Source organism: Castanea sativa, chromosome 9 (genome assembly GCF_040712315.1).
Source record: "Castanea sativa cultivar Marrone di Chiusa Pesio chromosome 9, ASM4071231v1".
In the NCBI taxonomy this organism is placed as follows: Eukaryota; Viridiplantae; Streptophyta; class Magnoliopsida; order Fagales; family Fagaceae; genus Castanea; species Castanea sativa.
Window position 1 is genome coordinate 6,807,718 of NC_134021.1, and position 9,839 is coordinate 6,817,556.

The following is a 9,839-nucleotide window of genomic DNA, read 5'->3' on the forward strand; positions in this document are numbered from 1 at the left end:
AAATTTAAAGTAAGTCGTGGGTTTGGATTGGTTGATAAAATGAGATTCAAAAAATACCCATAGCCCCAAATGGTTGGGCTGTACAGAAAAAGAGTTATTTGTGAAGTTAAATTATGTCTCATAATTCAATTAGGAGATTGACACAATTTTTCCTACCTTTAAGGGATTTGATGGAAGGGAATAGTTTCATACAGACAATTGGCCTGAGAAGGGAGAAAGGTGCATAAAATTTATAAAAAAAATTTTGAAAGTATGTTTTAAGGCTCTAAACAAACTCAACTGGTGGGCTTTGACTAAAATGATACTTCTTCTCACAAGAGTGGCGGGTGGAGGGTAAGGTTGTGAGTTTAGAACTCACTAGGTGCATGTGTAACGTATCAATAAAAAGAAGACTCTAATCAAACTTAAGCCTTTTGACTTTGTGTCAAAGGTGTATGAGTGTGTCAGGCCAAATTCATTTTATTTTTCCATTTAAATTTTTCTCATATGTAATTGATTAGAAAAATTTGTTGTTGTTTTTAAAAAAAAAAAAAAAAATTATTTCATGTGATCAGATTTTCTTGCTAAATGTAACTTTCTATAAATCATGCATGCCTTTTGCTTAATAATTAAAGCTTCTACAGCTTTAACTCAATGTGATTTGCAGGTCTGGTTCCCCCAGTATGGAAGATATTGAAGCCTTTTCTGTAACCTATAGAGCATGTTTAGATGAAGCACAACTCAATAGATCTATTCCTGAGAATATATCTTTGGAGGTATCTGTTTCCCAATTGTTTTCATTTTTTAGTGTTAATTTGGGTGGGGGAGACTCAACTCTACAACATAGAAACCTTAAATTTAATTTATGGGTGTAGATGTACCTAGCTGTGCACTTGACATGTAGGCCTGTCTTTGATAGATCAAATGATCAATTATATTATTTGAGACGTGTTGTTTGTTTCAAACTCTTTTCAAGATTGAAAGTTAATATAGGTGAATCTGTAATAATAACTATTGTTTCAAACTCTTTTCAACCAGTATATTTTTTTCTTATTTTCCTGGTGTATTCTAGATCTCTACCTCGTGGATTTTCAAGTTGTTTTTAAGGTCTAGTAATGCACTAATTCCTCTCGGTATCACACTGTGTCATCTATACAATTAGGGCTAGGTGTTGGAGAAGCCATCTGGGTCAATTATTTATACTTGGAATCAGATAAGGTGTCTGAAAAACCTGATAAAGATGAGGCTTTAGCGCCTTTTTTGAAGTTCTTCAAGGGGGGAGATTCTGAGGAAGAAATGAAAGAAGCAGATGAGGGAGGTGTATTAGTATTAGAGGAAAAAAGTGATGTGGATGGTAGGAATGAGGAAGGTAAGAAGGTTGATATTGAGTACTATGAGCCCAAACCTGGTGATTTTGTGGTGGGGGTGGTGGTTTCAGGTAATGAGAATAAGCTTGATGTGAATGTGGGGGCAGACTTGTTGGGTACAATGTTGACAAAGGAGGTGCTTCCCTTGTATGACAAGGAAATGGAAAACTTGTTATGTGATACGGATAAGGATGCCAATGAGGTTATGGTTAAGGGGAAGATGGGAATTGTGAAGAATGATGAGGCATTGAGTGGGAGACAGGGGCTTGGAAGGCCTGTTGTTGAGATTGGAATTGTTTTGTTTGCAGAGGTTCTTGGGAGAACACTTAGTGGTAGGCCATTGCTTTCTACTAGACGGCTGTTCCGGCGGCTTGCCTGGCATCGAGTGAGGCAGGTTCATTTCTTGCTCTTTTCTTTTCCGTTTAGCAGATTTGGAAACTTTTGTGCAGAAAATAGAAAATGTTGTGTAGCGGTGTTTAGAAAATGTTCTTTTTAAGAAAAAGAAATGTATATAGGAGTACATTTTTTATGATCTTTAAAATGAATCAAGATAGATTATACAATTACACTATGATTTTCATTTTCCTAACTTTATTACGGCCAATATTAAGCTACTACTTAGCTTTTTATTTTTAATGGTTGATTCTATTTGATGACGTGAACACATCTTTTGCTTTCTGTTGAGCAGATAAAACAACTCAATGAACCCATTGAGGTTAGAATAACAGAGTGGAATACTGGAGGCCTTCTGACAAGAATTGAGGTTTGTTTGTCTCTTGTATGTCTAATTTGTGTGTATGTTCTTATGCATTTTTCCAGTTGTTTATCATTTTTTAAAAGCTACTTTGCAGGGATTGCGAGCTTTTCTTCCCAAAGCTGAGTTGTTGAATAGAGTGAACAACTTCACTGAGTTGAAAGAAAATGTGAGTAGTTTTCCCCCCCTTTGTGCATGATTGGGACAAATTAAAAGGCTATCATGCATGAGTAGTTTTCCCCCCCTTTGTGCATAATTAGAACAATTGGGGATTTTAGATGTGTCAAATACATGATTTCAGCTAATATGCAGATCATGGATAGAAAAGTTAATTAATTTTGGGGAAATCTTCATATATTCATATATTTTCACTGACCATTAATGGCCCAATTGGGGACTGACTTGATTTCATCCTTTAACTGTTGGGGGAGATCCTTAAAAGCAATCTTGGTGGACGTTGTTTGAATCAAAAGTACTTGTTCAGATCATGATCCTACATGTATTTGTATTTGCTTGATATGCATAGTTGGCCCCCTTCTTGACTGCTTTAACCTTTCATGACTGATGGTTTAAAACAATTAATCAATATATGTAATTTGACATCATTGAATATGGAAAATGGAAGTTTTACAATTTTGGAAAGCTTCCATTGGATCATAAATCATTGGTCTACCTTGGTTATAAAATCCTAAGGGGCCTTTGATTCTACTTTTTATTTTAATTTCAAGGTCAGAATAAATTTAGTTCAACATCCCTTTCAATTCTAGACATGCAAACATACACACAGAGTTGTAGAAACATTCTTCCAGGTACATAAAGTTTCTTAATATATAAATATATCATGTTTAATCCAAAATTTTATTTCATTGAATCATAAAACATCAATCTGGTTCTGCAACTCAACCTTCATATAATTCATGTGTTATTCTTGTTTAGGTTCTCCATTTGAAAAACTTACCCAAAAAAAAAAAAAAAAAGGGAAGAAAGACCCTGGCTTCTAGTAAAAAGAGTATATACTTGAATTGCTTTAATACCCATAGTTATTTTTCTTGTTCACAGTCATTATGCAATCTTTACTTATTGGGTTTAAGGCTGTCTACCAGCTACCTTTTCAAGATCCCACTTCTAGCATTTGGTATGACCTTTTTTATTATTACTACTGTTACTAATATATGAGTAAATCAAATGGAGTTGTGAAAATGGGCCATATGGTCAACTACTGCCCTACTATATTTATTCTAGGCCCTAATGTAGAGCTAGTGGTGCGGTTGGGCGAGCTACCTACTACTTGATATAGAAACTTACACGGAACATACTTGCATGTAAAGTAAGATATATAAACTTATATGGCAAAGTAAAATGAGCCATCTGGGCAACTGCACGGGTACCATATTTATTCTATGGGGTAATGCAAGGGTTGGGGTCGCGTTGGGAAGAGCAAAAGCATTACATACTTAATACTTTTACTTTACCGATAATGCGATGCAGGACTTTCTAACCTTTCTATTCTCTCGTTTGTTTATATACATTCACCTAGGTTCAATGCAAACCTTTTATGCTTCTTAGACATAATATGTTTATTGCTGGTGTAGGTTGGACGCCGGGTATATGTGCAGATTACTAGAATTGATGAGGCTAAAAATGACTTAATATTGAGTGAGAGGGAAGCTTGGGTTAGTTTTTCTTATGTCATATGGTGTTTCTTTTGCTCAATTTGTTTTTTGCAATAATATTTTCTGTAGTTCTCATTTGGTTTTCTCTCTTTTACTTTTCTTTAAAAAGACCTGCTATCTTTTCACATAATTTTGCAGGAAATGTTAAACCTTAGAGAGGGAACACTTCTAGAAGGGATGGTTAGAAAAATCTTCCCGTATGGAGCTCAAATAAGGATAGGCAAAAGTAACAGAAGGTGAGGAACAATTAGTATTTGCTTTGAAAACTTGTCCTGGAAGTAAGTTGGATATGTGTATTTTCTTGATTTTTCTATTTTTGAAAAAAGAAAATTCTAAATATGTGAGTGAGTTGGGATCGGAGTAGCTAGACAAGGAGATAAACAAAAAGATATTATGTTATTGGTGAAGGTTGCTGATTCTGGTACATTAAAGAACAGGGAAAAAGGACAAAAGGGTAAAAAAAAAACATTTTATGAGATTTCTGGTGAGCTGTCTTGAAGAACAAACTTTCATGCATATGTGTTGCTATTCTTTCTGACATAAAGCTTCAACAGTGAGTCTTATGAATGACAGCTACCATAATGGAGATTAGGGGTAGTCAAAATGGATGACCTAGTGCTTCAGTTTATAGATTTTATGGAGGGGGGCATAAAATGAATGCTTATGTTATGGCTGAAATAAGAAGAAATTGTTGTAGGAATTTCTGGAAGTGACAGAAATTACAGGTTTTTGGTTCCAAATTAGTATTAATAATGGTCATTGTTTGGATGGTCTTGTATTTGGGGTTTTACGCAATGTATTTTTGTATTTGATTTCCTGCAATCTATTTCTGTTTCTTTGTGATTTTTTTTTTTTGTGTATTTGTTTCAAGTCGGTCTTTAATTGTAGCAAACTATTTACAAAATCATAGGATTGCTGTTTATTTATCTTTGATTTAAAAATAATTTATGCATGAAAACTATCTATTAGGAGAGGGGCGACATAGTTATGGTTAACATGTGAACGATGGATTTCTATTTTTAATTCATGGATCTTTTCCTAACTGTCTCAAAAGGTTTAGAATTTGTCATAGTTTGGTTATCTAGGTGAACATATTTGTTTCTTTTCTAGTAATTTATCTTTTGGTGTTGATCAAATATACCTACCTGACCTTAAAAAGTTCATGCACTTGACATCAATCTGCCTGGTTTAATTTTTAAGGTTCAGTAAGTTTAGGTTTATAGATGAAATTATATGTAACTCATATGTGATGATGATGCTAAAAAAAATGCATGAAGTTAAAATCCATTTGTCTCCGTACTTTCAGCTTGGAGGTATTCCCCTATTTAAATCTTGACGATAAAGTGGATTTATGGGTTCTACTTCTAGATACAACCCCTGTGTGTGTGATTAATCTATCTTTGTCTTTCATTCTCTCTAAGAATGTGTGAGTTATAATATGTTGACTGTTACAGCAGTGAGAGGGGGATGACATATCTAGTCCGACATCATTGTTTCATTATCCACTATGTTGGGTCAACATTTGAATCATATACTTCTTATCTTTTTTGTTAAATGGAATCATATACTTTTTATCTTTTTGTTGAATGCTAATATTTTAGTTCATCAATCTGCTCTACTTTGGAGATTGCAGTAGTTTACTTGTGTTTATTATAGCCACTTTCTGTGGAGCTGAGTTTGTCTAACTGTGGTCCTCAAGTATGTTTCCAAAATGTTCTGCAGGAATCATTGGCACAATCTCATGGCTCGCAATGTGGGTTTTGTACTCCGGGTTTTATCATGTCCATGTATGCCTTGCTGAGGTCATGTCAAACACCACCTAGTGAAGTTGAAGGGACAACCTTTTGTGTCTGAAGTTGAAGAAGAGCAGATAAATTATTTGCACATTGATTCGAAGGGTGAGAATTTTGTAGATAGGGTACATGGGACAATTTTGTAGATAGGATCAGCTGCTGTAAATTAATAAAGCTTCCAACTTTTAACGAGTTTACGTTACTTGGATTTGAAATAGGTTTCTTCATCTTGTGCTTTACACGGCGAGAGAGAGCTTGGAGCCATGCCATGGAGAAGAGGCGGCTTCCGGATGGTCCAAATCCGCGTCGGCGTATCTATTTGATTGGAAGGCCGAGGAAAGCAGTTAAATGGGCTACACTGTTTGCTCAGTTGTGCGCAATCAAGGGAGATTCCAGAACATCGTTAGAAGCTGAGGTGTTGCTATAATATATCATTTCACCGTCAAGTTTTCACAGGATTTTGAAATGCTTGAGGGAGTATGAATGATCTGTGGGTCTTGTTCAAAACTATAGGCTATTTAATCAGTGTATCACTTTTTACCATTAACACATTGAATCATATGTTGATTATTGAATTGCTGCCTAATTTTTTTGGATAGTGAATGATTTGATACTTATCTTTTGATTACTCTATTTTGAGAACTATCTTTTACTTAATCTAGTTTTACATAACTTCTTCCATTTTCATTTTGCTAACTTTCAATTTCCAATATGTAGGCTTATGCCTCCTATATGAAAGGGAACTTGTTGTTTGAACAAGATCAGAACTGGGACAAAAGTGCCAGGTGCAGTCTTGTCTCCTTAAATATACTGATTTTTACTCTTGATACTTTGCCATTGGAAATGAATTTGATCATCAAATCTCACCTCAAAAATAAAATAATAATGAATTAATTGATTTAGGCATAAATTAATTTTGAGTGGAAATTTATCAGCCTCACTCCCTTTGACCTGTTCCTTGTTTGGTCTATAAATGAAAGTGAATTTCTTTAAAATTGCAGCTTAGCCGAGATCTACACACGTCAATAATTGAGGGAAGGTTTCCAGAGTATGTTTTTCTTTTGCTCCCCCCCCCCCCACCCAATCATTTTCTCTTCCTCTTTTCTCTTTCACGTCCTTCTGAAGTAGCCATTCTCCATTCTTGTTCAGTAAATAACTTTATGCCAGTTAAATTCCTCACTTCTATCTTTTGGGTAATGACTATTTTAACATTCTTCTCAATCTTATCTTATTGTAGGTTTGTATGTAATTTTTTGCGGATAATGGTATATTTCTTCACTTCTTTCAGTCCCATGAGTTAAACCACACTAAAAGTCTTCTGATGGTTTCCAGCCACAACTGGATATTTGGCGATGATTATATTTTATGCAACTATCCCGTTTGTGAAAAATATACCTTTTTCTCTTGCTTAACTAGTGCACTTGTAACTTCTCTGAATTTATTCAAGTATGGTTGTGTCTGCTGGTTTTTTTTCTCCCCTTCTTTACTTTTATAGTCCAAAAAGTCTCAAGTTTTGCTTTGTGTCTCAAGTTTTGCTTTATGTGACAAATTTGTTCAGCTCAAGAATTGGAAAAAGATTTACATGGTCCAGTCGCCTTCATCACAACAGAGAAAAGACTGGCCATCTTTGACAAAATTTTTACTGCATATCATGAAGCCAGGAGCTGCATTCGTAGTGACTTGGTATGGAAAGTTACTTCATAATGTCATTGTTTTATTTCTATTAGAAGTGAGGTCCATTTAACCCCTAGAGATAACATGGTTGGGAGCCATGACTCATGTTACGGAGGTTGGTCAATGTCAGTTCAAATGTTGTTTTGTTATTTTCTCTGATTTCTCTATTCACATGAGAGAAAAGTAGAAGTTTAATTGGCTGAATATTGACTCTTTTTTTTGTTTTTTTTTGTTTTTTTTTTTCTGTTTCAGTTTGATGGATTCCAAAAAGAGGCTATACAGATGGTGAAGCCAGCAAAGGGAACCACCACACTTGCGTTCATATTCAAAGAGGGTGTCATGGTTGCTACTGATTCTCGAGCTAGCATGGGAGGCTATATCTGTATGTTATTTCTGTTCTTTCTTTTTTCCTATCTTGCATATAATTATATATGGGTTTTGGATGCTGATTTTGTACATATCAATTTCTTTACAGAAACTAGACTTGTTGTTGATGATCATGCTTATGTCTGTAGTTACACAAACATGCTCACAGTTAGCTTGGTATTATAAATTATCCTTTGTTAGTTAACTGGAATAGCATGTATTAGTTCCTTTTCGAGATAATTGACTAATTAATGTTGCAAGTGACAGTAATCGTAGTGTTCAATTGCATTGTCTAAAGTGGATGGGAAATGTCATGTTGCACTTACTCTTTCTTTCCTTATCTTATCAGCATCACAGTCTGTAAAGAAAATCATTGAAATCAATCCTTACATGCTTGGCACTATGGCTGGAGGAGCCGCTTGATCGTCGGTTTGGCACGTAAATGGGCATTAAGGTAATGTATTAAAATGATTGTGCTCGTTTTCCCCGCATTCGTAACATATTTTTTCAGGCATGTTGGCTCCAAATCATTTGAGTCAGTGACTGTATAACGATTATTATAACTTAGTATCGTTAGCTTTATGCTGTCTGCTTTGTAGTGTTGATGTTATCAGGAAAAGTCCAATTTGTTAAGCGAACCTTTTTAGTATAGTGAAGTCTTATTGCTTTGTATATACATTAGGCAGCTAGAAATTGGTGTAGTGGTGGCTGATCCAATGCCCACTGAAGAGACCATAGCCTAGCCATAGAAAATAGCCTGGCATGCCTTCGTGTGAATATAGCATACGATGTAGGCACTTTGTTTTTACATATTCTGCACTTGATCAATTTATATAGCATACGATGTACAGGATGCTTGAGAATTGTGGTGTAATTTGGACTTGTTCTTTTTATCAGTTTATTATGTGGGACCTGATGGATGGAAAAAGCTCTCTGGTGATGATGTTGGAGAGCTTCATTACCACTACTATCCAGTTATGCCGAGCACAGTGGAACAGGAAATGGTTGAAGTAACTGGGGCATAAAGCTCTTGCTGAACTTGGACTCTGCTATAGATGTTTTCTCCGTAGGAGATGGGGGCCTAAAATCCTTTAAGCACATGCATTTCCAGTTGGTCTTTGAAACAATTTATAGATAGACTTGTCTCTAAGGTTATATCACTTATCAGAGCCCTATGATTCATGGCTGTGTAGTGTTGTTGGACAGACTATTGTTGCTAATTGTTCTGGAGTTTTAATTAAATTATATTTGGTTTTACCATTTTTTAGTTCTATGTGTGTGCGCGCTTTCATGGCAATACCTAAGAAAAATCTTGCTTTAGCTGCTGCTCTTGTGGGCAATGGAAGACCTCATTTGGTTTGAGAGGCTCTAGTAACAAGAGACTTTATTTGGTTCAGTAACAATGATATTGTAGAGTTTTACCCAATGTTTATGCTAGTATCTTTTTGGGAAGGAAGGATTGAGTATATAGTATATACCAATAATATGGAACTTAAAGGAGATGAGGTATACCATTGGCCACTGGTTAATTTAAGTAGAAATGTTTTAAATTCCATTTTGCACCTAATGCATATTCCAGTACCCAAAAAAAAAAATCTCTTTCCATGCTGGGGTGTTCTGGGCGTTTAGCTTATTTTGGCTTCAGCATTTTTACTATTTTTTACTCCCCAAATCAAATCTGAACATGTACATGTTATTTAAAATTGGCCATTTCAAAAAGTTTGATTCTTCTTTTGAAAATATTATAGGAAAGGTATTTGAAATGACTCGGTTGTTATTCCTGATATTTTCGTAGTATAAACATTATCATTCAAATTATAATAAAAAAAAACATTATTATGTATTGAGTAATGACCAAAGAGTGGGATGATAAATTATTTTTTAGTTATTATATTTATTTTGTGAGGCATATTTAGTTACTATTGTAGTTATTTTAGTTTTATTCACACAATTTTATTTAAAACTTTGACATGTTTACAACACTTTTTAAATAGTACGCCAATTGCCAAATGCTATAAATATATTCAAAAATTTTGGCATAACAATTTTTTTATTTATTTAAACATGCTCATAATATTAACTAGTCATAAACTCACAATAACTCTATTACAAAATAGTTAGACTCTTATAAAAAAAAAAAATTTATTTTCACTTACAACTTTTTAGGAGAAAAACTCTTCATCTAAAACTTTACACCATACAAACTCCCCAAATTCAAGTTTCCAGGCAGATG

At 34.5% G+C, this 9,839-nt stretch overlaps 2 protein-coding genes across 2 annotated transcripts; both read left to right on the plus strand.

Moving 5' to 3' along the window:
• Positions 1–666: 666 nt before the first annotated feature.
• LOC142610094 (protein PIGMENT DEFECTIVE 338, chloroplastic-like) lies at positions 667–4,013 on the plus strand. Its single transcript, XM_075781809.1, has 6 exons — positions 667–755; positions 1,052–1,740; positions 2,035–2,109; positions 2,198–2,269; positions 3,693–3,773; positions 3,912–4,013. Exons 2-6 carry the CDS (start codon positions 1,276–1,278, stop codon positions 4,011–4,013), a joined length of 795 nt encoding a protein of 264 aa, XP_075637924.1. The 5' UTR covers positions 667–755; positions 1,052–1,275.
• A 3,233-nt stretch (positions 4,014–7,246) lies between these two features.
• LOC142608669 (proteasome subunit beta type-5-like) lies at positions 7,247–8,829 on the plus strand. Its single transcript, XM_075780365.1, has 5 exons — positions 7,247–7,365; positions 7,493–7,622; positions 7,956–8,023; positions 8,289–8,310; positions 8,468–8,829. The coding sequence occupies exons 1-5, from the start codon at positions 7,345–7,347 to the stop codon at positions 8,629–8,631; spliced, it is 405 nt and encodes a 134-aa protein (XP_075636480.1). The 5' UTR covers positions 7,247–7,344; the 3' UTR covers positions 8,632–8,829.
• Positions 8,830–9,839: the final 1,010 nt, after the last annotated feature.

Bases quoted from the DNA above. Each gene is read 5' to 3' on its own strand.
- LOC142610094 (XM_075781809.1), top strand. From the start codon at position 1,276: ATGAAAGAAGCAGATGAGGGAGGTGTATTAGTATTAGAGGAAAAAAGT. The intron at 1,741-2,034 runs GTTCATTTCTTG...TCTGTTGAGCAG, and splicing joins CCTGGCATCGAGTGAGGCAG to ATAAAACAACTCAATGAACC. The intron at 2,270-3,692 runs GTGAGTAGTTTT...TTGCTGGTGTAG, and splicing joins TCACTGAGTTGAAAGAAAAT to GTTGGACGCCGGGTATATGT.
- LOC142608669 (XM_075780365.1), top strand. From the start codon at position 7,345: ATGTTACGGAGGTTGGTCAAT. The intron at 8,024-8,288 runs GCTTGATCGTCG...TATATACATTAG, and splicing joins GCACTATGGCTGGAGGAGCC to GCAGCTAGAAATTGGTGTAG. The intron at 8,311-8,467 runs GTGGCTGATCCA...AGGATGCTTGAG, and splicing joins AGCTAGAAATTGGTGTAGTG to AATTGTGGTGTAATTTGGAC.